At 31.7% G+C, this 26,354-nt stretch overlaps 9 protein-coding genes across 9 annotated transcripts; 3 read left to right on the forward strand and 6 right to left on the reverse strand.

Annotated features, from left to right (window-relative positions):
- Positions 1-546: 546 nt before the first annotated feature.
- On the forward strand, positions 547-1,392 carry POR2 (putative porin POR2; the record flags this gene model as incomplete). Its single annotated transcript, XM_041548978.1, has 1 exon — positions 547-1,392. The coding sequence occupies one exon, from the start codon at positions 547-549 to the stop codon at positions 1,390-1,392; it is 846 nt and encodes a 281-aa protein (XP_041404912.1).
- A 692-nt stretch (positions 1,393-2,084) lies between these two features.
- On the forward strand, positions 2,085-6,272 carry NUP159 (FG-nucleoporin NUP159; the record flags this gene model as incomplete). Its single annotated transcript, XM_041548979.1, has 1 exon — positions 2,085-6,272. The coding sequence occupies one exon, from the start codon at positions 2,085-2,087 to the stop codon at positions 6,270-6,272; it is 4,188 nt and encodes a 1,395-aa protein (XP_041404913.1).
- A 112-nt stretch (positions 6,273-6,384) lies between these two features.
- HIS5 (histidinol-phosphate transaminase) lies at positions 6,385-7,548 on the reverse strand (the record flags this gene model as incomplete). The annotated part of the gene is made up of 1 exon (XM_041548980.1): positions 6,385-7,548. The coding sequence occupies one exon, from the start codon at positions 7,546-7,548 to the stop codon at positions 6,385-6,387; it is 1,164 nt and encodes a 387-aa protein (XP_041404914.1).
- A 1,581-nt stretch (positions 7,549-9,129) lies between these two features.
- On the forward strand, positions 9,130-9,948 carry PRM5 (pheromone-regulated protein PRM5; the record flags this gene model as incomplete). Its single annotated transcript, XM_041548981.1, has 1 exon — positions 9,130-9,948. One exon carries the CDS (start codon positions 9,130-9,132, stop codon positions 9,946-9,948), a length of 819 nt encoding a protein of 272 aa, XP_041404915.1.
- Positions 9,949-10,124: 176 nt separating this feature from the next.
- On the reverse strand, positions 10,125-10,829 carry RHO3 (Rho family GTPase RHO3; the record flags this gene model as incomplete). Its single annotated transcript, XM_041548982.1, has 1 exon — positions 10,125-10,829. The coding sequence occupies one exon, from the start codon at positions 10,827-10,829 to the stop codon at positions 10,125-10,127; it is 705 nt and encodes a 234-aa protein (XP_041404916.1).
- Positions 10,830-11,567: 738 nt separating this feature from the next.
- KABA2_02S06578 (MFS transporter) lies at positions 11,568-13,334 on the reverse strand (the record flags this gene model as incomplete). Its single annotated transcript, XM_041548983.1, has 1 exon — positions 11,568-13,334. One exon carries the CDS (start codon positions 13,332-13,334, stop codon positions 11,568-11,570), a length of 1,767 nt encoding a protein of 588 aa, XP_041404917.1.
- Positions 13,335-15,744: 2,410 nt separating this feature from the next.
- On the reverse strand, positions 15,745-16,929 carry POG1 (Pog1p; the record flags this gene model as incomplete). The annotated part of the gene is made up of 1 exon (XM_041548984.1): positions 15,745-16,929. The coding sequence occupies one exon, from the start codon at positions 16,927-16,929 to the stop codon at positions 15,745-15,747; it is 1,185 nt and encodes a 394-aa protein (XP_041404918.1).
- Positions 16,930-20,259: 3,330 nt separating this feature from the next.
- SIM1 (putative glucosidase SIM1) lies at positions 20,260-21,429 on the reverse strand (the record flags this gene model as incomplete). Its single annotated transcript, XM_041548985.1, has 1 exon — positions 20,260-21,429. One exon carries the CDS (start codon positions 21,427-21,429, stop codon positions 20,260-20,262), a length of 1,170 nt encoding a protein of 389 aa, XP_041404919.1.
- A 3,340-nt stretch (positions 21,430-24,769) lies between these two features.
- Positions 24,770-25,660, reverse strand: AYR1 (acylglycerone-phosphate reductase; the record flags this gene model as incomplete). The annotated part of the gene is made up of 1 exon (XM_041548986.1): positions 24,770-25,660. One exon carries the CDS (start codon positions 25,658-25,660, stop codon positions 24,770-24,772), a length of 891 nt encoding a protein of 296 aa, XP_041404920.1.
- Positions 25,661-26,354: the final 694 nt, after the last annotated feature.

The following is a 26,354-nucleotide window of genomic DNA, read 5'->3' on the forward strand; positions in this document are numbered from 1 at the left end:
TTATCGTTCGTTTATTTGTGAATATTGCTTTTAAAAGGCTATATAATTTAATATGAAGGTCTTCCTTTCCAATGTTTTATTCTTCACAAGTTTCAATTTTTGACATTGTAGAATTAGAAGAGCTTCAAACATCCGTGCACCGCATTGTTAGCTACAGGCTCATTTATACAAGGCATAGGTAAATGTTAATATTGCATTACACATCTAATTGATTGTGATCTCAGCTAATTATAAATTAAATATGAATTATTGCATATAGATATAATAAATTAAAGAGTATCCTTGTTATAGCAGATACGATTGATCAGGTTTCTTTGTCCTTTGCTATATGATACAGAAATTATAACAACAAAGAAGAACCCAAAAGGAAAAAATTTAAAGGCCAAAAAACAAATTTGGGGCGAAGAATCAAAATTGGAAGAAAGGCAGATCTTATTTCGAGATGCCGATGAAGTAAAGTCATTTTAAATTATATATTTAGCCATGGTTCATTCATTCAATTGAATTGCATGATACATTGATACACCAATATCGACATTATACACAATGGCTCCACCTTTCTTTTCTGATATTTCCCAAAATATCAATGGCTTATTAAACAGAGATTACTTCCATAATACCCCAGCTGCATTCTCTTTAAAGACCAATACCAAAAACAATGTAAATTTTTCTGTCAATGCTAGACAGAATATCAGAGATGGTCCATTGAGTACTAACATGGAAGCCAGAATGTCAGATAAGGCTACTGGTTTGACCTACACTCAAGGTTGGTCTAATGAAAATAAACTTAATACAAAGATTGAATTCAAAAATTTAGCACCTGGTTTAAAGACTGAACTTGCCTCTACTTATATCCCTAACGGAAATAAAAGTGCAAAGGTTAATCTGAGCTTTGTTCAACCTTTTTTTGCAAGTAGATGTACTTTTGATCTTTTAAAGAATCCATCGTTTGTTGGTAATTTGACTCTATCACACGAAGGTGCTGTAGGTGGTGCAGAATTTGGTTATGATATTATATCCGGTACTTTATCACGTTATGCTGTTTCATTGGGTTATTCTGCCAAGTATTACTCCTTAGGTGTATTCCTTGATGACTCTAAATTAACCTCAGTTTCATTTTTCCAAAAGGTAAGCCAAGATCTTCAAGTTGGTGCTAAAGCTACTTTAAACCCAAAGATATCTTCCAATGTAAATATGGAATTAGCCACACGTTACCTTCCTGATGAAACATCTCAAATTAAAGCTAAAATCACTGACATTGGTAAATTAACTCTGTCATATAAACAAACCATCAGAGCTGGGGTTACTTTAGGTATCGGTGCCTCTATGGATGCCTTGAAATTAAATGAGCCTGTTCAAAAGATTGGCTGGTCCCTGAACTTTTCAGCATGATAAACATATCATTTCATATATATAGATATATATATAAAATCATATAAACAAAATAAACAAAATAAAACTCTTAACGTAGAGTGACAGAAGTAATACTATATCAATTAAAAGGCAGCATCCACATCAATATATAATCGTATTTAAGATACCCTGTTACTACTTATAGTTATTAATTATCATTCCAACCATAGATCACTTTGCACGTTATGAATATATCTCTATATCTAAGGCTTTAACTAGTTTATTATTGCTATGTATTGACAAATATGTAATCTGTGCGATGGTTTTAATGTTTACAATTTTATTACACAAGAATTTCCGGATGTCGATATTATTATGGCAGACTTTAGATGGAGGGGAGCGAAGAAGAAGAAAAAAATAACATACGAAATTGAAATTCATTGTGGAAGGAGAAACATCACATCACAACCAAAGGTAATATAATATAAGCTAGATTGAAATATAACAGTAACAAAGAGAGTAAATCATATAGCCTTACACTTAAGAGAGAAACTCAATTGTGATAAGAAAGACATCGATATACCCGTTTTTGTTCAATATTTTGCATTTGTAGTTGGTGTCTTTGATCTGCAACAAATTGACATATCAAGTGAAATAAAGAACAAATAAATAAGGTCTCTACATCAAGGATTCTGCAACATTATCAATACTAACATTTCTATCTATACACTATGTCAACATTACAAGAGGAAGTTCCAACGAATACTTCTGAGGACTTCGGTTTTAAAAGTTTAGGTCAAAAAAATATTCTACCGTCCTCAGAAGAAAAATTACCATTTGCATCTTTAGAGCATTTTAGCATTCTCAATGGGAAATTATTATACATTGCATATTCTAATGATAGATTGATAATTGGGGACTTACAAGTACTGAGAGAATTTGTTCAAAATAAAGAAGAGCTTAATAGAGACGAACTAGAGAAATTGTTTGAAGAAACAATTCCAGATGTGATATTTTGTGGATTTAATGCAAACGCTAAAGCAATAATCGTTACCAAATCTGGATCATTAATTACAATTGATTCAACCTCTTTTGAAAAATCTCAGGAATCAATTGAGTTAAACAGAACAATCCTTACAGCTAAATTATTTCATAATTTACTATGGATTTTGGACAACACAAATCATTTGTTTTATTTTGATCCAATAAATAACAAAACTTCTGAAAATATTCAAGATAACGTTAATTCATTCGATCTTTATGAAGATAAATTATATCTATTATTAAATAGTGAGACTGAAAATATACAAATATTGAAAGGTGAAAGATCACCAGAATTAGTAAAATCCTTCTCTAACCCAGAAGAAATTAATAATATAATTAATGATGATGGTCTGAAACCAATAAATATTTCCGTTGTTTCTAAAAAAAGATTCTTAATAGTTTATGGTAACGATGTATCCCCAGAGGAAGAAGACGTCAGTTATGATCAAAAAATGTACATTGCAGAATTAAATAATGATGAAACATCCCTAATATTCCATGAATCATTTGATATTGACCCACCTTTCGGTAGCGTTTTGAGATATCCACATTTCTACAATGTCGTCTTTAAAAATTTAATTCCAGATTATGAATATATTAGCGTATTGGGATCATCCTGCGCCAGTGAATTAACTATATATGATTCGAAAGAAGTTGTTCAACCTTCACAAGATAGCGAAAGAGCTGTACTACCTATTAGTCAAATAACAGATAATGACACAAACCCAACAGGTTTAGCATTAGATATATCTACTAATGGTAAAATATTTGACGTATGTTTGGGAGTTGATGAGGTTGAAAAATTACCATTATTATACATACTAAATAATGAAGGTGACTTACAAATTGTGGGTTTATTCTATTCAACCGCAATCAAAGAAGGGAAATTTAATATGTCCAGTTTGGAAGATGATCTTCATAAAAATAATAGAATTGCGCCTTTAGTATCTAAGGATTCCTCTGTTACAAATACAAGTGATAAACAGCCCACACAAGTTAAGAAAGATATAAAAGAAGATTACGGTGGTAAAGATTCCCAAAATAAAACTACATTCGTTGAAAGGTATGTTCCTACTTCGGAAAATTCTTTAGCTTTGAAGAATGATAGTTCTACTTTGGTATCACCTTTTGCAAGCCTTTCTAATAAAGCAACCTCTGAAGATAAAACAGCCGAAGCAGTAGCAACAGCATTCAATTCAAATAAACCATTTTCATTTGGAAAAACATCTACTCCTCAGTCATCATTAGGTCAGACTTCATTCGGTCAAACTTCATTCGGTCAAACTTCATTCGGTCAAACCTCTTTTGGTCAAAAGCCAGATATTGAAACACACGAAACAAGCTCATACGCATTTGGTAAGCCTGCCTTTGAAAACTTGACTTCGAGTAAACTACCCGATAATAAAATATCAGAACAAAGTAAACAAGAAGAACCACCGTTAACTTCCAATTTGAATGCGACAAATGAGAATAAATCCAAAACAAATATGTTTGGATTCAATTCAACAAGTTCTGAAGTAAAGAAAACCGAACAAAATTCCAATTTGTTTGGGAAACAATCTTTTGGGGCACCATCTTTCGGGGCACCTTCATTTGGGGCACCATCTTTCGGGGCACCTTCATTTGGGGCACCATCTTTCGGGGCACCTTCATTTGGTGCATCGGCGTCGAATACTGAAGATAAGTCTACGGAATCTGCATTTGGAAAACTTTCTTTCGGGACTCCATCATTTGAACAATCTAGTAACCCTGTTGCGTCCATTAATAATACAGGATCAGTATTTGGTTCTATTGGAAAACAGGATTCGCCATTTGCTAACCTTGGAAAGCAGGATTCGCCATTTGCTAACCTTGGAAAACAGGATTCGCCATTTGCTAATATCGGGAAACAAGAATCACCTTTTGCAAATTTAGGAAAGTCAAATTCACCTTTTGGTAGTTCTAATAAAGCTTCATCAGACATAGAAAAAGAAGAAAAGATAGAAGTTTCCGAAAATGAAGAAAATGCAAATAATCTTGCAAAACAAGATGATAATGAATCACAAGAAGTTATTGAGAAAAAGACAGAATCTACCATCGAATCTTTGACTAATAAGATTAAAAAATCGGCTAATATGACAACTGGTCCTCTAGAATTAACTCCTTTTAATAAGCCTACTATGGAAACAGCTGTTCCTTCTCCATCTCCTTTTTCTTCCTTTACCAATAAAATAAAGGAAACGTCAAATGCGTTCACCTCATTTTCTATGCAAAATAATGCAGCAATAACGTTGAAAGATGCGACCCCCACTTTTGAAGCTGATAATGAAACTGAGGAAAATCTTGACAATTCCGAAGAATCTATAGGTGATGTCAGTGGACCAGATGCAGTGCAAGATGTTTCTGAGGATGTGACCAAAATTAAGCAAGCCCCTGAAATAAGCGAACCAGAATCTGAGATTGAGGAATCAGTTGAAGAGTTTGAACAAGATAAATCGGAATCAGATAATAAGTTTGAACCAAAAGAATGTGAATTGGAGGATGGGTTTGACGCGGAAGTTGTTGGATTTGAAGTGAAACAAGATGAAAAGAATAATGTTTTATCGGAAGAGACGGATATGGAAGCAATTGAAAAGACAGAATCGGTTCAAAATACATTAGAAAGTAATGAACCAATACTTCATCAGACTTTAAAGCATGATGATTTGCCAAAAAGTTTAGAAGAAGTAACAGATTTTCCAGAGGTCGAAGGTGAATCTCCACATGCAGAAGATGAAAATGAAACAGATGAAAGCATTGAATCTTTTGAAGATCTATCTGGGGTTGTTTGCTCGGATGGTGAAGGGATTTGTGATGTAGGTGTTGACGCAACAGTTAATGTGACGTCAAAGGGGATCCAGGTAGTGTCAAAAACTAATTCGATAGAAATGCAAACTGAAACACCGGAGGTTGATGACAAATGTATACCATATGTTACTTCTACCAATGCTGAAGTTCAAACAACAGAATATAGCATGTGTGATTTTGAGGTACAGACATTTGAAGGAAGTGAATCTTATTTAGCTCAGTTGTATAAACCAAAACCTCTGAATGAATATTACATGGACGCTGTGATTGATTCTATGCCTCCGTTAAGTACAGATCCTGTTATGAAATCTATGGAGAAAACATATTATCTGATAGAATCAGTACTAGATGTATTGAAGGATAATATCACTAATTTAGATAATTTTTTCATGGATCAGAGTACTATAGAACTTGAAAAGAGAACCACTGAGACACTTCCAAACTTATATACTTGGAGAATTTCTGAAACACAACGATTGTATGATATTGTTGATGGCTTAAAGGATGGTTATTTGTCTAATGGTGATAAATTGGAAGAATTAAGCGACGAAGTTTCTGAATCAACAGTTCAAGTGTTAAAGACTAAAAACGAAATGGATGAACTAAAAGAGTTTATTTACCAAGTTTCATTTATGGCTGATACTTCAAAGGATAATAAATATTGTAGATTAAGTCTTCATCAAACAAAGATGCAAACCAGATTACGTCAAAAGATGAGTAGAGCATATGATGAATTGCGAAGTATTACGGAGTCATTGAATATATTGAAAGTATATATCTCGAAGGACAGTGGTATTGAGAGGGATGTATTGATTGAAAAGATGAGTGAAGCTAAGAAACATCATCAAGGTGTATTAGTTAACATCAAAAAATTACAAGGAGATATTGAAAAATTAAGTTTAATCCCTAACAAGGTGAAAAGTAAGGATCTAGATGAATGTGAAGATTTAGAAAAGGAAAATATTACATCAATTGATATTGTTGGACTTGGTATGGAGCAAAATACCAAGAGACAACTTGGTGAATTCTTCAAGAGACTAAATAAATAGATATAAATATAGTTTATATATTTAATGAAAGTATATTAATTAATTAAAAAGTATAAAAAACAAATTACTTTATAAAGTTATCATTATAGTTAGTATTGTTGTAATTTTATCATTATTTGCTTTCCATTAATTGAGCTAGAGTCTTTTTAAATTCTGTAATCAATCTATTGTTTTCTTCTTCTGTACCCACAGTGACTCTTAAACAACCAGTACAACCTAATTCAGTACCTCTAAATCTAACCACAACACCAGAGATAGTAGCCAAGTTGTAATATAATTGTTTGGCCATTGTATTATCACCTCCATTGATTCTTAACAGGATGAAATTAGCGTCAAGGCCGCCCACATATTGATCATCGACACCATTTAATGCGGTTAATTCCTTTAAGAGACGTCTTTGTTCGATATTCATTTGTTCAGTAGTTTGTTCCATCAATTGTAAATTGTTGTGTTGTACAGCTGTCAAAGCATATGAAGCAGCCATACGAGAAATATTATATGGAGCCTTCATAGCATTCAAGATCCTGGATAAATCACTTGAAGCAAATGTCATTCCTAATCTAATACCAGCCAAACCAAACGATTTCGATAAAGTTTGTAAAGTGACTAAATTTGGATATTTAGTGACTAATGGTGCAGTTGAGCCACCACAGAAATCAATATAAGCTTCGTCGACCACTACTAACCCAGTATCCCAATTTGTTAAAATCTTTATAATCTTGTCGGTATCAATTTTTACACCAGTTGGATTACCTGGTGAAGTAATAAAACATAATTTAATCAATGGGTCTGCTTTCAATATGGCTAGGACACGTTCTGTGTCAACTTGGAAACTATTATCATCAACAATCAAAGGACATTGGACCACTTCAATGTCATTAATGTTGGCACAGACAGAATACATGGAATAAGTTGGAGGTAAAACCAAGATTTTCTCTTTAGCAGGAACACAAGTAGCTCTAATGATAGCATCAATACTTTCATCAGAACCAACCCCTAGACATAAATTCTCAGCGTTTAAAGGTTTTAAGTCAGTATCATCTTTGAATGCAGAAGTCTTATTACGATATTGTGCCATAGCTTCTTTAAATTCTAATTGATGAGGATCAGGATATCTGTGTAATTGCGAATCCTTTTGTAATTCCTTTGGAGTTGGACCATGTGCATTTTCATTTGCATCTAGTAAGATACCATCTGTGAAATCATCTCTTGCGCAACGGTAAGGTTCTAGGTTGTAAATCTTTGGTCTCACTATCTTTTGTAAATCGAAAGTCATATTTTGTATGGTTTTGAATTGCTGTTGTTTTGGTTAGTTGGTTGAAACTGTAATGTTCTTATTATTATGCCAAAAAAATAATTATCGGTAAAATAAGTAAAATCGTTTGAATAATTCTCAGCCTATACAGATTTCCGAATATATATATATATTGTTGGGATGAATGGAATGAGCAATAAAAATTAAAGAAAAAAAATAGGGTAGTAGTTATTTTTATTAGTCACTGCTTTTGAATGAAAAATAAATAAATAAAATAATTACGAAATCTTGAGCAGATATTATCAGTAGAAAAAAAAAGATTGTCAGTAAGATCTTGCCTAATAGTCAGATAAAAATTATTAATCCAGTAACAGTTTCGATTGATTGACACAGGGAAAGTAAAGGCTATAGAAATTATATAAGATCAACTCTCATTGTATTGTTGTATGTAGTAAACAATTATGAAAATTAATTTAAATTTCATTAATTTTTCAGTCTCAGTTTCATTTTTTTTGACTCCGTTTTTTTCCTTGTTCATTCATTGAAGTAAGTGGTAGTAGTAATATTCTGCATATTAAAGAAAAGGGAAACAGACAAACAGACAGATTTCTCTATAATGATGGTTCTTAATGATCTATTTCGATCTAAACAGTTTTCCTTTCTCTCCTCAAGGATTCATTGTATACGTGAATGAACTGTGACAGATGAATATGTGATTGATGATTTTATACAATCATTATAATGTCACAAATAAAGTAAAGTGATGTAAAGGAGATTGTCACAATTAGGAATAATTTTGTAGGACTGATCTATATATTTAGTAGAATTAACGTTTTTATATATTATGATTTTTTAATGGTGTACGTATGTATGTTAACCTTGTAGGTATCATTTCATGATAACAGATATAATAATTGATTATTTGATTTCTTCAATATTAGTAATTAGTTTATAGATAATTTGTACCAATAGGTTAAAACATTTGAACATGTTTTTACTAGTAAACTGAAAATATTACTTCATATAGTGAATTGTTCACAAAATATAAAAAAAAAAATGAAATTGAGAAAACGCAGTCTACCCCCAATTTACTTATTGCAGGTAGTGGGTTAATACATTTTTACAGCTTGCTATTTATCATTTACTAAACTATACATCCTAATTCTTATATACATATTTATATATATTTATATCTATGCATATAGATATATTCCAGATCTATTGTTCTTGATAAAATCCGGTTAATAAATGCGGCTCTCAACAGAAAGACGCACACAAATATATAAAGATAGACAGATCAAAAGCCACACCACACGAAAAAGTATATGAATAGATGAATAGATGAATAGATGAATAGATGAATAGATGAATCTGGCTATATTCATCTCTTTGTATATTAAGTCATTTAGTCTATATATAGATTTTGAAATTTTATTTTGATCTGGTTTAAAACTAAACTAAATTGCTTTCAGTACTATCTATAGCTATCTATTTAAATATATAATAAATATTGGAGTAATGTGTAATAATAGTTTATATTCTTAATTATTGGTTCAAAAATATAGAAATTAGTACAGTTTAGTAGGTTAAAATATTAAAAATATGATCATAACTGAACTATTTCCAAGGGCTTTACCAAAAATAATTACTACTAGTAGCACTACTACTACCAGTAGTGCCAGTACCACAAGTGCTACATTAACCAAAAGTTCTTCTATAAGAACTACAGTTGTTTCCTCAAGTTCAAGTATTACTTCTAGTTCAAGCTCCAGTTCCAGTTCCAGTTCTAGTACGTCAATTATATATCCGCCTTCATCAAATGATAACCCATTTGTCTTCCATGTACAGGATGCTCCAAAGGAAGGTACTGTATTTATAGCTACAGGTTCTGTCATGCTAGCAATATTAATTATATGTATATTATCGTGGGTTATTTCAATATGTATAAGACGTTATCATTCTAAAAATATTAACGTTAATAACAATAATAATAATAATATCTTTTCACATCCACCAAAATATATTGGCATCTCTAACAAGGATGAGAATGATAATAGCAATAATAATTATGATAAGGATCTTGAAGGACAATTAAATGTATCAGAAAAACAATCATTGCTAACAAGTTACCCTAGTGTCTCGTTGACTCCAACACCATTATTTGTATCCCCTACAGTAGCAATTACTAAAATACGTCATGTTCCAATGGATTCTTTTAGCAGATTGTCATTAATAGATATTGACAATGTCGACCAACAAAACTCAAAGAGAGTAAGTTTATTAAGTCCCTTACAAAGTCCAAATAATGAGAAATATTATTCGTTTCAAAATCAATTAAAACCAAAAAAACCACCTAGATTCCCAAAGGAAAGAAAAAAAATACCGTCTATGTATTTAGAAGAATTATTAGAAAATTGTTAACCTTAGTATACATATGCATATATATATATATATAACAATAGCTATGACATCGTGATAATTGATTAATTAATATATATTTCTTTTTTTGATTAAATATATATATATACTAGTGATAACAAATTACACATTGTATATGATGGAAAGCGGAAAATTATATATGTGATGTTAATGTAATGTTACATGATGGTGCAAATACTGTCATCATCGTCAGAATCATCGTCCTTGGAGTTCCCACCAGCACTACCAGCAGCAGGTCCACTAGTCAATGCTACTCTAGCAGCTTCAGTAAATGCTTCATTGACACCTTTATTTGATTTTGCACTACATTCTAAATAACGTAACGCACCAATTTGTTTAGCCATAGCCAAACCTTCTTCATAAGTGACTAGGTCTTTATTCCCATTTCTACTACGTCCATTCGTTGTATTTTCTTGATCACCAATATTGTTTGGATTAATAACATTATTATCATGTTCACTATTACGTAGATCACATTTCAATGCCACTAATACAAGTTTCACACCTTCACAATTATTAGCAATTTCACCAACCCATTTATTTTTTACATTCTCCAAGGAATCTTGTGAATCGATACTGAAACAAAGCATAATACATTGTGTGTCAGAATAAGATAACGATCTTAAACGATCGAATTCTTCTTGACCTGCAGTATCCCATAATGATAATGTAATATGTTTATTGTCGACAAAGATATCATGAATATAGTTTTCAAAGACTGTAGGCTCGTAGACCTCTGGAAAATAGCCTCTTGTGAACACGTTCAGCAACGAGGTCTTACCACATGCACCATCACCTAAGATTACAATCTTTCTTTCAATAGCCTTTTTAGACTCCGTATTTGATCCACACAGAAATCCCATTGATGTATCGTCCCTTATTTAGTTCCAAAGCGAAGTGAAGAGGGGAAAAGTTGCTAAGTAGAAAGTCTAGTACTTATTCTAGTGTTCAAATTGTGAGAATGTCGATATATCACTAGTTATAAGGTATGTTTTGTTGTCAGATCAATCAAGATAATAACCGAATAATTTACTTTCCACTATTTCTCTGTCTGTCTATCTGGTGTAAAAGAAAAATAACGAAATTGTCACTTTCTCCTCTCGCCGCGTCGCCAAAAAAAATCTATAACGTATAATAGAGATAGAGCGAGAAAGAATTTCACCACGGAGACGCGTCTGCCCAGCTCTGCTCTGTTTTGTCTATTTTAATCCTGCTAGTATTTATGTACTGAATTGTTTCAGTCCCCCCATACATTATCTGCGGGGCACGCAATATATGACAATACAGCCTTAATCGTTTCAAGCTATATTGATACAATTATCATCACTTAAAAGATAAATTTATATACGATATTATTTGAATGAATGACTAAAATATATTAATTCGAATATATATATGTGTGTACGTGTATAAGTGTGTATGTGTATATAACTAACTATTGTAAAAAGAAGTAAATTAACGCATTTTGTCTTTGTAACAATTCCTTATTATATATGAATGAATGAATAAGGAGGACGATAATGGTGAAATGTAATGTAATGTGATGCAATGCTATATTTATTAAAGAAGAAAAAAGAGAATGATTTTTTCATTGATAGATCCTAACTTAAATCATCATCTAATTCATCAAATTGTTTTTCTTCATCATTTATTAAAGGTTTCTTAAGAGCATCTTCTTCGTGACGTCTAACCATGGCAATCTCATGTCCATGTTTAACTAACCAAAGAATTAAGCATGAAGAAGCAGCGTTAACACTACCAATCAATGTAAAGACACCACCATAACCCATTGCAGTAATCATACGACTTAAACAACCAATGAATAAAGCAGACAATAAACAACGGTATAAATTCAAACAACCAGTGGCAGTCGATGTCTTTGAAGGATATAAATCAACAATAACTGTAGTCGACATTGTTAAAATACAATTAGAGAATAATGAAGCAAACCCACTACAGACTAAGACGGCTGCTAATGGAGCTTTAACTTCTAGACACCAACCAAAGGCAATAAACCCACCAGAACTTAACACTAAAGTAATAAAAGCCATGCCTAATCTTGCACGGAAAAGATTGAATGTATAATTAGGATCATTATCCATAATAGAATCAACTTTAGATTCATTATGATTATTTTCTTCTAATAATCTTGCACGTTCAGAGTCTCTCCAAACTTTAAATTTATTAAATTTTTTAGTATAAGCCCAATTTAACCATCTTCCTGATACAACAACACTAGCCATTGTACATAACCCAGTAGGTAAATAACAAAGACCAATATCAATAACTGACATATTATACTTGGAACTTAAAGCAGTTGATAGAGCAGTTTGATGAGTTGACCACATAGCAAACTGCATACCAGCAACATATAATAATATACTCATTTTAGTGTTTTTAATAATATCTAATGGTGCTAATAAATCTAATTTCATTTTTGGTTCTAAAGTTTCAATATCAGGATTATCTAAATGAAGTACTTTCTTGACATATGGTAATATTAATATTGGAGCTTTATTAATAATGGATTTTGGTTTAATTGAACCATTACCAACAATAGTTCTCTTTGTTTCAGTTAAGATTAAAATTGAAAATAAAAGGCAAATACCAGAACCAATAACTAAAAACCAAAAGATTGATCTCCAACTCCATCTATTAGCTAAAGCGGCACCAATCAATGCACCAAAGGCACTACCAATAACTTGAAACCCGGAAACATAACCAACATAACCACCTCTTTCAGGTTTTGTTGTAACATCTCCCATAATACCACTATTAACTGCAATAACAGGGGAAATACCTGCAGCTTGCAAACATCTTAAACCAACGATTTGTCCATAATTCTGTGATCTAGCCAAACCAATACAAGCACAAAAATATAATATTATTGAAGTTAGGACAACTGGTCTTCTCCCAAGAGAATCTGCTAATCCACCCATAATACTTGGCGCAACACCTTGAAATAAAAAATAAACAACAACTGTAATATTAACTTGCTCTTCATTAATATGGAATTCATCTTCGATGACGTTTAATACCGGATAATAAATGGCACCTGCAATCGATGAGAAAAATCCAGTGAAAGCACATTGAATAACTAATATCATCTTTGCACGTCTATCAAATCTTGAACGTGGAACTTCATATTCTATTGGAGTCTTACTATCATCATGAACAGATTTTGTCCGAACAATTTCACAAAAGTCTCCATCACTAGAATGTTCGACACAACTATGATCATCGGAATAACGATTTGGATCATAAAGTTCGACATCACTTCCACTACCTAGATCCATCGATGATGAAGGTTCGACCTTCTCATTAGATTTTACCGTAGCGATTCTGATGTCTTGGTTAAGTCCAGGCATTGTAATAATAATAATAATAATAATAACAATAATAATAACAGAAGAAGAGAATATATATATATATATATGTTTCTTTTACTTCACTTACTGTTTTGTAATAGAATAATTATACTCAATTCTATAAAAAAGAAAAGTATTTTATGATTTTGATGTATTTTGTTTTTGCTATATAAATAACATGTAGTAATGATGTAGTAGTGTATAGTATAACTTCAAAGTATAACAATGTTTAGTTAAATGAAAGAAAAAATATACATTTTTTCTTAAACAAATCCTTACCCAAGAAAATAAATACATCAAAAATAAAAAATGTGTCTAATCTACCCTCCTATATATATGTTTCTTAACAGAATACTTCATTAATTGATATACCTTCAAATACATAATAAAGAAAGAAAAATGAATCGAGAGCGCATCACCTTAATAGTCCTCTCATAGACAATAACAACCTACACAAAATTACATATATGTGTAACTAAACTACATTGAAATGTAGTTACACAGAGACTACTTTAGCGCTTCTACCTCCCTTACTTAACTTACAAGAAATAACAATGCTTGATATAATGATTACAGTAATATTAAAGCAAAAACGGAAAAGAAAGAAAAAATATCAAGATTTCACTCTGGCTCTGTCGGTGAATGAGTGTGTGTCAATCAATTAATACTGATTGTATATTCAAGGGAGAGAAGAACAAAAATGAAGATATATTTAACGCGTTCTCTATACATCTATTCACAGAAATCCCTGTAGAAATGGAGAATTAATAAATAAAAGAAAGGCAAAGGAGGCACCTTTAATATCGAATTTCTTTATCTCCACGGAATTACAACCACTAAAATGTCCGTACAACATTTTAAATTTAATATTTCAAGGATCAAGAAAAACATCACTTCTCTATAGCTGGGGTGTGTGGGTGGAAGCGATTTCCGATCGGGTAATCCCGAATTTTTCCGGTCTTTTAATACTTAATATTATTGATTATGGAATGATAGCACACAGAGATACTCTATAACGTTTATACCAAAAATTGATCGATCTTATCTATGGATATTTCTTTAAACTCAGTAAGTATGACCATTGATGTTGGTATTAAGAAAATGTCATTGTAAAAAAAAGATAATCAAAGAACCAGATAAGATTGTATATACTATAATGCGGCTATTCATCAACTCTTGTTACAAAAGATTACTATATAGTTAGTTCAGAAATATAACTAAACTAATCATATAATGAACTAGCCATATTCAAAGTAATAATACTATAATACTATTGATATAGTATTATTACTAGAGTTTGTATGGCCCATGACACCATTATTACATGCATAACGCTCCACAGTGCTCCGATACTAAGAAACCCGATATCCAATATCAGAAATAATACATTGATTGGGAAATTTAAAGCAATATTGCAAATCATAGATACGTTAGTCAATCGACGTTTCAATGGAAATGAGGTATTAATTATTATTATATGTATATACGTAAAAATAAAAACTCCTTGATTTTCTTCTTAACATAATAGAGCCTTTATCTTTTGTTGGGTACCTTCTTAAAAAGTCTCGTACAATGTCAAAGTCACCTTCTCTATTCTCCTTTTTTTTATCGTCGCAGCAACAACCCCAAAAATGACGAAGCCAAGAACTTTTGTTTTGCAATCAAAAACGGGCAGAAATTAATTTTGTTTTATTTAAATTGGCTCATTCAATCTTTATATGTGGTGTCCCGATGTCCGACGCTCGGGAATTTAAAAGTCATCTCAACCTTAATTAGTTTTGCGAGTTTCGATTACTTTTTCCTTTTTATGTATGTGTCAAATATATATATATATATATATATATAAATGTTCTGGACGCTCCTCTTTCTACCCCCAACATATAGGATAAGTGAAAAAGGTGAACGTAATATGAGGTGTTGAATGACTGAAAATTTTTGAAAAAAATGACAACAAACTTCTGTATTAACCTAATTATAAGGACAGTGAATGCATAACTGATCAAATTTTCCAAATTATATTAAGTTTCAAAATAATATGATGAGTTTTTAACCTTCACATGATACTAAAAGTAAAATAAACTTCGAGACATTCTTGAATAACTATCATATTGAAATTTGGAAAGGTAATATTTGATATCACAAAACAGTTTTGTGATATCGTGTTAAGTGATGTTGTTTCTGTTTCATTGCCTCCCATTATTATCTAGTACATTAAAGAAATAAAGTTTACAAATGTATATTTATTTACTCATTCTTTTCTATATTCATGCATTTAAAATTATATATGTATGTGAGTATGTTAATGCGAAAGGGAGTATATATAATGTTGGAAAGGAACCTTATAATATGTATATATCATCAGTAAATCTTCCTCTTATCGAATGTAGTTATTGTTATCGTTTTCAATCTTCTACGTTGGTGGAGGATGCTTTGGTGTATGTATTAAGAAATTCACTGGTCTTTGAGGTGCACTACGACTAGGGGACTTCAGTTCATTTGGCATAGAGACAATTGCACTTTGAGTCCTCCTATGACCTTTCCGCCCAGGTGGGCCAGACACACTCGCTACGTTGCCTCTATAAGGTGAATGCTGTTGGCCCATAGATGTGGCATGACTCTGTGGCATTCCCTGATATGCATGTTCATTCATACCGGCCATTACTCTACCATTAGGTTGGTAATAACCATTTTGCAGATAGTTCTGTACGAATTGTGGTGGTTCCAAATATTGTTTGGCCATTTGAGGATCGTATCCCGAAGTCATCATACTTTGCTGTTGATAATATGGATCATTTATTAAATGTGCAGGAGGTCCTAAGTTTCCTTGCATATTTCCGGTAGCACCTGTTTGATACATATAAGGTGGTTGTAATGCAGGATTTTGATACTGAGACGCCCATACATTACCACCAGCGGCATTTCCAGTGTTTTGTTGATGTAATGCAGTTTGTGGTGGTACAGGTAATTTATATGATTGCGCTACAGATTGAAATTGTTCAGTTTCGGATTGTCCAACATCTGTTTCATTAATAGCATGTAAATCTGAATTTGGTCCACGATATTCGGTGTTTTGTTTCGTAGCTGACATATGTGGGGATTGTATTCTTCTTTTCTTTACCATTGGTGACATTAATGATTCTTGTCTTGATCTTACAGATGAACTTGTGATCCTTTTCTCTATAATAATATCTAATAATTTATTAATATTCGCTTCATCAAATTTATCGCTTGCAATACATTTATCTACTAAATCACTTAACATTGTTAAATTATTTTTCCTAGTAGTCTCAATCATTTTCCTCTCTTTAATGAGTCGTATCTGTACAAGGGTATTAAATGCATCTGAATCTATATTATCTTTATCTGCTACACTCTCAGGGTTAATTCCGAATTCTTCCATAATCTGTGATCTTAAAGTCACTTGATATTTAGCTGGCATGGATTCAGCTGATGCAGGATCAGAATTCAATAATGATTTAACATTACTACCAGCATTATCGTCCTTCCCTGGACTATGTTTGTCATTTGTTTCTACTCTAGTGATATCATCTGTTACTCCAGAAGACGATGTGGCCGTTGGATGATTCGTTTCCATTATTGTTGCTTTTAATTATATGTGTGGTTTACCAAAATGATAAGATTTATTATTTTTTATTTCGTTTAAAATAAAAAATGAAATGCAAAGTAAAGTAAAATAGAATGAAATTTGAATATGGAAAGGTAGGATATATTATAAGTAAGAAGAAGTTGTCAGGGTATTATAATGCTCTTCTGCCTATTTTTGGAAAGTTGTGTATTTCTTCCTTTATGTGTTTCCTAAGTATGTAAAAAAAAAAAGTCAAGCAAAAAAGGACTAAAGACACGTTAAAATAGTATGGGTATAAATGGGGAGGGAGGGAATCTTCTTGGAGCAGAGGGTCCACTTGTCACTTTAGGTTCAATCAGTATAAATAGGATATTAAAAAAATATATGAGATCATATGTTTTGAAACGGGGTAAGTAAGATGATATTAGACAAAATCGTGTGTCTTTCTTTCTTGCTCACAAATTATTGTTATGACTTAATGCCTTTTTTTTTTGATTTCCTTTGTTTGAAAGCCAATTCAACAATATGAAGAAAATTAAAAAAAAAAATGAAAGGGAAAAAAAATACTCCTTAGAAATCCTATATCAAATTTAAAAATAATAACAATGGAAAAGATGGAAAACAGTTATATATAAATATAACAAATTATTATATTTATTAATCAAAAGTTTGGTGTTTTTATTTGATTTGATATATATTTTATTGTTTTCGTTTTCTTCTCTCCGCGAAAGATCCGCAGAAGAAAAAATTGAAAATTTAAACAAAGAAAAACTTTTTTGCTTCTCTTCTAATAGAAAAAATATAGTAAATAGGCGACGGACGACGACGCAAGGAGTAATTTTGGTTATTTTTGTTAAATGTGTTGCGTATCAACTTTTTCTTGTTTTTCTTCTTATGGATGGCGTCTGTAAAAGGAGAAAATACAGTTTAAAAATAGTTAAGGTTTGTTTGTTTTTTAGTTAGATAAAATTTAAATACACAGGGATGCAAAATACTCGGTTATAATGATATCTTAGAATTGGAAATAGTTATAGTTTTTGTTTAGATAAGTCTGATGGAAACTTCTCGTCGTAGATGTTGATGTCCTTTCTGTAAGTAAGTCGAATAAAATTACATTTTGGCGTGGGAAACAAGTCAAATGACTACTCACAAAAAAATAAAGTATAACTATGTTTTATATATATATATATATATTACAATGTAGATTTTGTATATGAAAGAGAGGGTCCTTGAAATAAGAAAATGTCTTACGTATTTACCAGATGTATTTCATCATTTCATATCGAGTTTTTTTTTAGTTTGACATCTTAATATTTTTTATCTTTTATTTTTACAATTACCTCAGATGTCATTCAAATAGGAAATAAAGTATTATAAGACTTGTATCCAGGAAAGGTTCAATAAGGAGGTTGATTAACTTTAAAAAGATGTTTGAATCAATCCCTAATGGTACTCTATCCACCACTGAAAATGATGTTTGATAATCCAACCCACGTACAGAACAAGATAAATAAATTGAAAGTAAAAATCAATGCTTTCGTATACTGATTAAAACGAAGTATAAATTCAATTTTGGATATAAAACTCGAAACATTCACATTAAAGAATAGTTAATTGCCTTAAAAATATTGATGAAAGAATAGTAGAAGTAAAAAATAACCCAACAGATATTGTTATTATTCATCTCTGCAACCGTTTTGTTGCTACTTATTTAAATAGGAACAACTAATTACAACCAAAATATCCCCATATCATATGCGACTTGATTGGTGATGCTTACTATTTCATAAATGATAAAATTAATGGATGAAAAGAAGTTAACCTCCTTCTACTTATTTGTCTTACAATTAAACACGAAAGAAAAATGTCTCTTAGTCTAAGCCTTCGCCAAAGAAAATGAAGAAGAGAAAATTCCCAAGTCATTATTATTGATACACAGGGGGAGTTTGCGGACCTTTTATTTGTTTTATCTGTTCCTTCGTCATCTTATACTATGCAACCCCATTTGGTAAATATACTTTTATACTATCTACCATTCTCTCTATTTCAATTTGTCTGTCTTGTTCTTGTTACAAGAACAAATAAAATAATGGAAAAAACTGTTAAAACTAGTAGATTATGATATGAATATTTTAATTTTTTCCAAAATAGAGTCTATCCTCAAACAGGTCTAGAAGGGGCCTTTCCCAAAAGGGTCATCATTAATGGTTTCTTCACAGACATTACTTTCCCTATTAGGAAGCGTAATTACTCTCACACAATATATTGCGTGGAAGATCATTACCCTTTTCGGCAACATTACGGAGCAGATATGAAGGTATCAAATCTATAACTTTCCTGCAGATGTTTCTTCGCTACTCAGTGTCTTTTTCTTGGTACCCATATTCCCTGATGTGGCGATGCCCCGTCATGTTGTTTTTTCTTTTTCTTTTTCTTTTTTTAGAACAAGAGGGGAATCCCTCAGGCATTTTCTTCACCGCAAGAGGAAATAATAAACCCGTAAGTGATCTGGGCATTTATTTTCCAAGGAGATATCCGCAGCCCCCAGTTATCTTTTATTGGACCATGAGATAGATGTAGTGAGATGCCGTAGAAGGTTTATTTTAATTGCGGGAAAACCGGGAGTGCACACATCTCATGGAGTTAATATATCAGCACATCACGTGCACACAGCCCCTTTTTACCGTTCAATACGTAATAAGAACAATATTTACTAACCGTTCTTTTCATGATATATTTACCAATAGAAAACGAATAATAGAATATTGGAATAAAAAGTATATAGTGCAGTGCGAAGAGATAACAAACGATTATCATTTTACTATCAACTTCTGTTACTTGAGACCTAACTCTACAACTATCAATAAGGTAACCTTAAAATAATGATCCACAATTTGGTCCCTTTTAGATATTAGAGACAAAAAAAAATTCAATGGAAGTAGTGTACATGTAATTCTTATTCGCTACAAAGTAAATATATGTAGGTAATTTTTATAGTAAATCAACAAACTTAAGAAAAGTATCAATGTAGTAAATAAGTAATATGTAATAAAAAAACATATATTTAAAATAAAAAAAACATAATATAGATAATAGTATAATAACAATAATAAAGTCCGTGTAACCTTAGCAACCTGCTTAAAAAAAAAGAATAAATTAATTCTTTTCCTATTCAATGTAATCTAATTTAACTTGGAACTTTCTTTAATAACAAATTGATTATTTCTGTTTGAAAAATTAAAAAAAAAATTTAACCCTTGTGTATATATTTATTGATTAACGAAAACAAATACAAAGAAGAAAAAAATTGGGTTAAATGGTTAAATGGTTAAGAATTCCTCAATATAGGACAAATTTAGCCTTACCTGAGGTAACAGCAACAGTACAACCGTCAGCACCACTGGAGTAACTACCGTTTTCGTAGTAACATTCACCGTTAACAACGGAGTTATCATCAGCAGCAACAATCTTAACGTTGTAGTTTAATGGAGTCTTGTTGTTTGGATTTGGAATCAAAGATAAGTAACTGATGCCGTTAGTGTAACCAGCACCGAAGTTTAATGGAGCCCAGTTACCAATACCGGAACCTTCAGTACCCCAGACACAACCATCTTCGACAGAAACACCAGCATTGTTAACGTAGTATTGAGCAGAAGTTAGCTTACCTTCCCATTTGTAGTAAGTGTCTTCATCGACGACAGTTAATGGTAAAGTGGAGCCAGCTTCAACAAAAGTTGGAATAACCATGTTTTCAGTACCTGGGTAATCGGTTCTACAGATAGCAACACCTTCGGATAATTCAGAGACAACTTCAGCAGTGTTGGCACCCCATTCACATAAGTAATCGGTGTCAGTGTTAGAACGGTACAAGAAGCCACCCTTACATAGAAGACCACCGATGGATCTACCATCAGATGGTTGTTCACTTGGCCATTGGGTCTTGGACATACCTGGTTGACAAGCGTAGGAACAGTAAGAACCTTCAGCACAAGAACCACCAGTGGAAGTGTCGGTGTTTTCAATACCAGTCCAACCGTTTTGGTTCATCCAGGAGACAGCGATAACACCTTGACCGGATGGGAAAGAGCTACAAGCAATAGTACCATCTTCGAAAGCTTCAGATGGACCAGAGAAAGCAGCCAAATCACCGTAAATACCACCAGTAGAAGAACCAGATGAGGCAGCAGCAGTAGTAGAAGTAGCGGCAGCAGCAGTCTTGGAAGTAGTTGGAGCTAAAGTGGTAGTGACACCAGTAGAAGTAGCCTTGGCGGAAGCAACAGTAGTAGGAGTAGCTGTAGCTTGACCAGTTAGACCAGAGATGGTGTTACCATTGGAATCAACGATAACAGTTTCGTAGACGTATTCGACAGCGATGGCTCTCTTGTTGTGGTGGTGAGAAGCAGCAACAGTAGTGGTACAGTCATCGACGTTAATGTCAGCGTGAGGTAAAGCAGCGACAACGGATGCACCCATTAGGGCGGTAGTTAATTTAGTAGCAGAAAATTTCATTGTTTTTAATTTAGTTTAAAAAGAAAATTAGTTTAAAATTGGATTTTGATAATTATTTTGTTGATTTGTATGTTTTTGCCTGATATCTGTTTAGAATTAAAGTAGATTTATATTGAAATCAATGAGAAATTGTTAGTAAAAAAAGTCGATGTTGATAATTTTAATAAATAGAACTATTTTTTGTTGGAGTTTGTTTTCAATTAATTTTCACCTTAAAATATGGAATGTGTAATGACTCGAAGATGGCAGTAAATAAAAGGAATGAATGACTTAGTTGGTAATAATTTTGAGTACCTTTGATTACTAAAGGTTTCTTACTTTCTTGTTGACAATAATCTCTCTCTAGGCTATATTTCTCAATTGGCAATGTTAAACAAAAGTTATAAGGGTAATTGGAACTTTTAAACTATTGATTTCCAATAACATCTCTAACCATTGAGTATTTATTTCATCATTTAAAGAAATTCAAAAAATAGAAGATAATAGAACGGTGGTAAAATTTTAAAAATAACCAGATACTTTCCCAATTGTCATCTAAACAAGCACACACGTTGGCATATAAGAATATGCCATGAGAGATAATGTGTTGATATTAACGCAATGTAGAAGAAGAAAATACCAAGCCAGTAACATCACCACCAAAATAAAAATCAGCAGATTGAAAGAGGTAAGTTTTCATTGTCATCTATAATTTGTTCAGAATTTCGTGATATAATCTGAATCATCGAATAAAAATTCAAAAAGGATGAAAATATGACTTTAACGAGTAATTCCAGTATTATAACTTGTGTGTATATCATTGTCGTTTGAGTGTAGATAGGAGCGAAATATTCTTTTTGTTTTGTTGATTTCATAATGGTGATAACAAATATTAGTAGAAAGGACGCGAACGCGAAAAATTGAGCCAAGAGAAAAAATCAAAAATTTGGATTTGATCTTCTTCGAACGTTATTTAGCCATTTCCTGATTTGGACAGCGCGACTGCGCAAAAAATGAACGCCACACAGATAGCACTGCACCCCCAGACGAGGCGCGAAAAAGTCAACAAACCAACAAAAAGAAAAAAAGAAGCAAACTGCCCAGCAATGCACAGCAAAATAAAAAAGAAAGCAAAGTCAAAAGAGAGAGATATTTTAATCAAATCAAATCAATATTGGAATAATTGGTGGATGAAACAAAATTCGGGATTTTGTTACATTACAGGAACCACATCAATGAAAATGATGATGTCTTTTATTGCTAATATTAATGAAATTAATAGGTATTGTGTGTACGAGAAATATATTCATGATAATATTGAATTTTCTGTAGTCATCAAGGTAAAACAAATTGGATAATTAATAATAAATAAACAAAACAAATGGAAAAAAAAAATAGATCTTGTTGTGTAAAGAAAAGTTATACATACGAATTCAATAGTGGTAAAAACAGTAAATAATAATTAAAAAGAAAAGGGTTTGAGTTTAAAAAGGAGTGTAAATAGTTGGATTAAAGGAGTGTAAATAGTTGGAGTTAAAGATATAAAAAAAGGTTATTCAGAATAGGATGATTTCGAAGTAATAAAAAATTGGTCCCAAAGCTTTGTTAATTTTCTTATGGTTTTATTAATAGAAATAGCAAAAAGAAGAATATGGTATAAGTATAAGAAAAGTTAAAAAAAAGTTGGATAAAATATAGTAACCTGTTATTTAAAACATTTAGCCAGATAGCTCTTCTTTATATATATAAATGTAAATATATCTCCATGTAAACGAAAATCTTAACAAAAGCTGACATCAAGCAGAATAAACAAACAAACAATACGTATGTTATGAAACATGAATATCAACAACAAACAAAAGCAATAAAAAATATTGAAAGAGATAAACGGAAATATTCGTACGTTAATTTATCATCCTCGTCGTTCGCTTACTCTTTAGTATTTTTCAATTGCCTTGTTGTTGTTGTTGTTGTTGTTGTTGTTGTTGTTGTTACTGCCACTATTAAACGGTAAGAACGAACGTGAGAAATTGCTTAACTATCCTGTCCGTCTATTGCAATAGAAATGAAAAATAAAAAATGGGTCCACTTCGCTTCGCTTGCTTAGTTTCTTGGTTGGTTTCTTCCGTTGCTAAAATTTCGCGCCCGCAGCACAAAAGAACAAACATATTTCGTATGTGATGTGCGAAGGTTTCTTCACCAAGATGTTTTTAATGAAGTAATCATTCAACATGCAGAAGAATCGTTGATGGTCCCATATTTATTTCTTTTATTATATAATTTATTTAGTTTTACTTGATCTTCTCCTAAACTCTCACATTTTTTATTGAATCAGCAAACATAGTAACGGTGACATGCTTAGCTGTTGTTTTTGCTCTGCCGTCTTTGTCTCAAGCAATGTTGTGGTCTACGGAATATTATCACCTCATCTCGGAATACCAAATATGCCTTGCGTTAAAAATTGTTTCAAAAAAACATTTAACATATTCTTTATGTTTGACTTTGTTCCTGACAGTTGGAAAGAAAGTTGATTTATTTTCGTAATGTTCGTATGAAATTTTACTATCCTATCAATGATATTAAAATTGTGTATATTTTTGAATCATTTTTGTTCGTGTGTTTGTTCTCTCTTGTTATTTCCTATCGTGTTTGTTTATTGTTGTTGCTCTCGCTAAATGATGTGATCAAACTCTCTGTGTATTTTAAATGATATATATTTTTTGATTTGATCGTTCTGTTAATCGTGTAACGAGGGGTTATTGCAGGTAAAGTCAATACGAATAACCTGATCTACATTATATTTTTTGTTCTTTTGATTCATGAAAATATTTTTTGTCTTGGCTAAAGTTCCTAGAAGGTAAAAAAAAGAAAGGGTTGATGAAGATGAAATTTAAATTGCTCTAATTATTATATCTTCACATTAGTCACCTCATCTGTTAGCAATATTTGATCAGAGTCTGTACGTTTTTACATTCGTAAATCAAGTCATGAAACATAACCTATCCATACACGAAATAATAAAATTCTTAATATGTTCCAAATTGGAAAGGTATAAGTTGTTGTTAAATGTAGTTTATATTGGTTAACAAAGGATTTATGTAATATTAAGAGAAGAAGGGTTGTATCCGTTACTTTTTAAAGCTAGAAAATGTTTCTTCATAATAAAAATGTTGTGATATATTTATTTACAAGATCTCGTTTGCAATAGTTGCATTTTATTTTATTTTTGTACAGATATCTAGCAAATAGAGTATTTGAATTGTTGTCATTATAAATTTTGAACTTAATGATAGAGAGAGAGAAAAGAAAACTAGCAGTTCATTAATAAATAGGATTTTTTATTGACATTTTCAACTTAGTTTTAATCTTTTTTTTTACTTTCTACATTTTTGTCCTTTAATACCTTAAAGACTTTCGTTAGATGAAATTTCTTAATTAATGCAAACTCTAAGATAAAATAAGGAACAAATAAAGAAACAAACCCTAGAAATGTAGCCATCGATCCCCTATAGACATCTACAGGATCCTTGGAACTTAATATATCTCCCATTAACTTCTTGGCATATACTTCAGCTGGCATTGGATGATGATTTTTTGCCATACGTTGTCTAGATTCAAAGGCTTCTTGACCTTCAGGAAATCCATAAATTGAACCTTCAGGTAGTGGTCTGGTGTCAGCAATGTTTGTATCGACACCACCAGTGACTGCGTTGATGATACGTACACCAAATGGTTTCATTTCTAAATGTAATCCTCTAGCATACGCATGGATAGCTGCCTTTGTTGATGAATAAATAGAGCCAAATGGGAACGATATTATACCTGCTAATGAACCTGTGAATACGATAGTACCTTTAGCGTTAATCAAATATTTAGATAATTCTCGACACATATTGACGTGACCAAAAACATTAACTTGGAAACATTTTTGCATGTTAGCATCGGAAACATCTAAAGCTGGGAATGTGCAACTTTGACCTGCATTGTTATAAAGGAGATGCAATTTTTGACTTGGTAATTCTTTAGCCAAAAATTCTTTTAATTCAACAACTTCATCAATGTTTGAAATATCAAGCTTATATGGTTTGATGATCGAAGTTGAAAATTCATCAACTAGTGGTTGGATTGGTTCTAATCTTCTAGCACAAGCATAGACAATGTAGTTGTGTTCAGCTAATTCCTTGGTAATAGCATACCCAATACCAGAAGATGCACCGGTAACAATTGCAATTTTTTTGGATGAAGTGGACATTATTACTTACGTTTACAGTTTTCTTGAAGTTATGCTATTGTTGCTAATAGATATACTGTTGTATTGAAGGCTGGAAGGCTGTCCCCTGAAATATCCTTTTCTATTTGGAGTAATTGAATCTCTATTTCAAAACAAAAAAAATGAATATTTTGCCGACGCAACTTTTTTGTTTGTCTTTCTATGGGCGAAATATATCAAGGCGGTCTTGTGTGCGGCGTGATACATGTTGAATAATAAGCTTGGAGATCAAGAAAGTGGCAAATGCTCTGGCGAATCAAACCAAACATAAAGAATTTGATAAAAACAGAAGAAGAACGCCAGCTAATAATTAAAATAATTATTTGTAACTTTTATATATAGAATATAACAAGTGTATACGGAATGCTCTTGATATTAAACAATTAGAGGGGGTTAGCTAACGTTTTTTGGTCTTTCTAAGAATGGTTATATTTTCATTGAGAATAACCTACTAAATGTAAAAAATTCGAATTTATTTTTTTGAATCAATAACAAATTTAAAAATTTTAAACATTTAACCTATTATACTGAAAGTAAACAAATTTATGGCAGCCCATACATTAACATTATGAACAGACTTCATCCATCTAAATTCTAAATTCTAAATATAAGATTTTATAATAATGTTATATTTAATTATAATTATTTTATTTATTTTATAGGTGTAAATATACAG

This window comes from Maudiozyma barnettii, assembly GCF_903064755.1.
Source record: "Maudiozyma barnettii strain CLIB 1767 genome assembly, contig: KABA2_02, whole genome shotgun sequence".
NCBI lineage: Eukaryota > Fungi > Ascomycota > Saccharomycetes > Saccharomycetales > Saccharomycetaceae > Maudiozyma > Maudiozyma barnettii.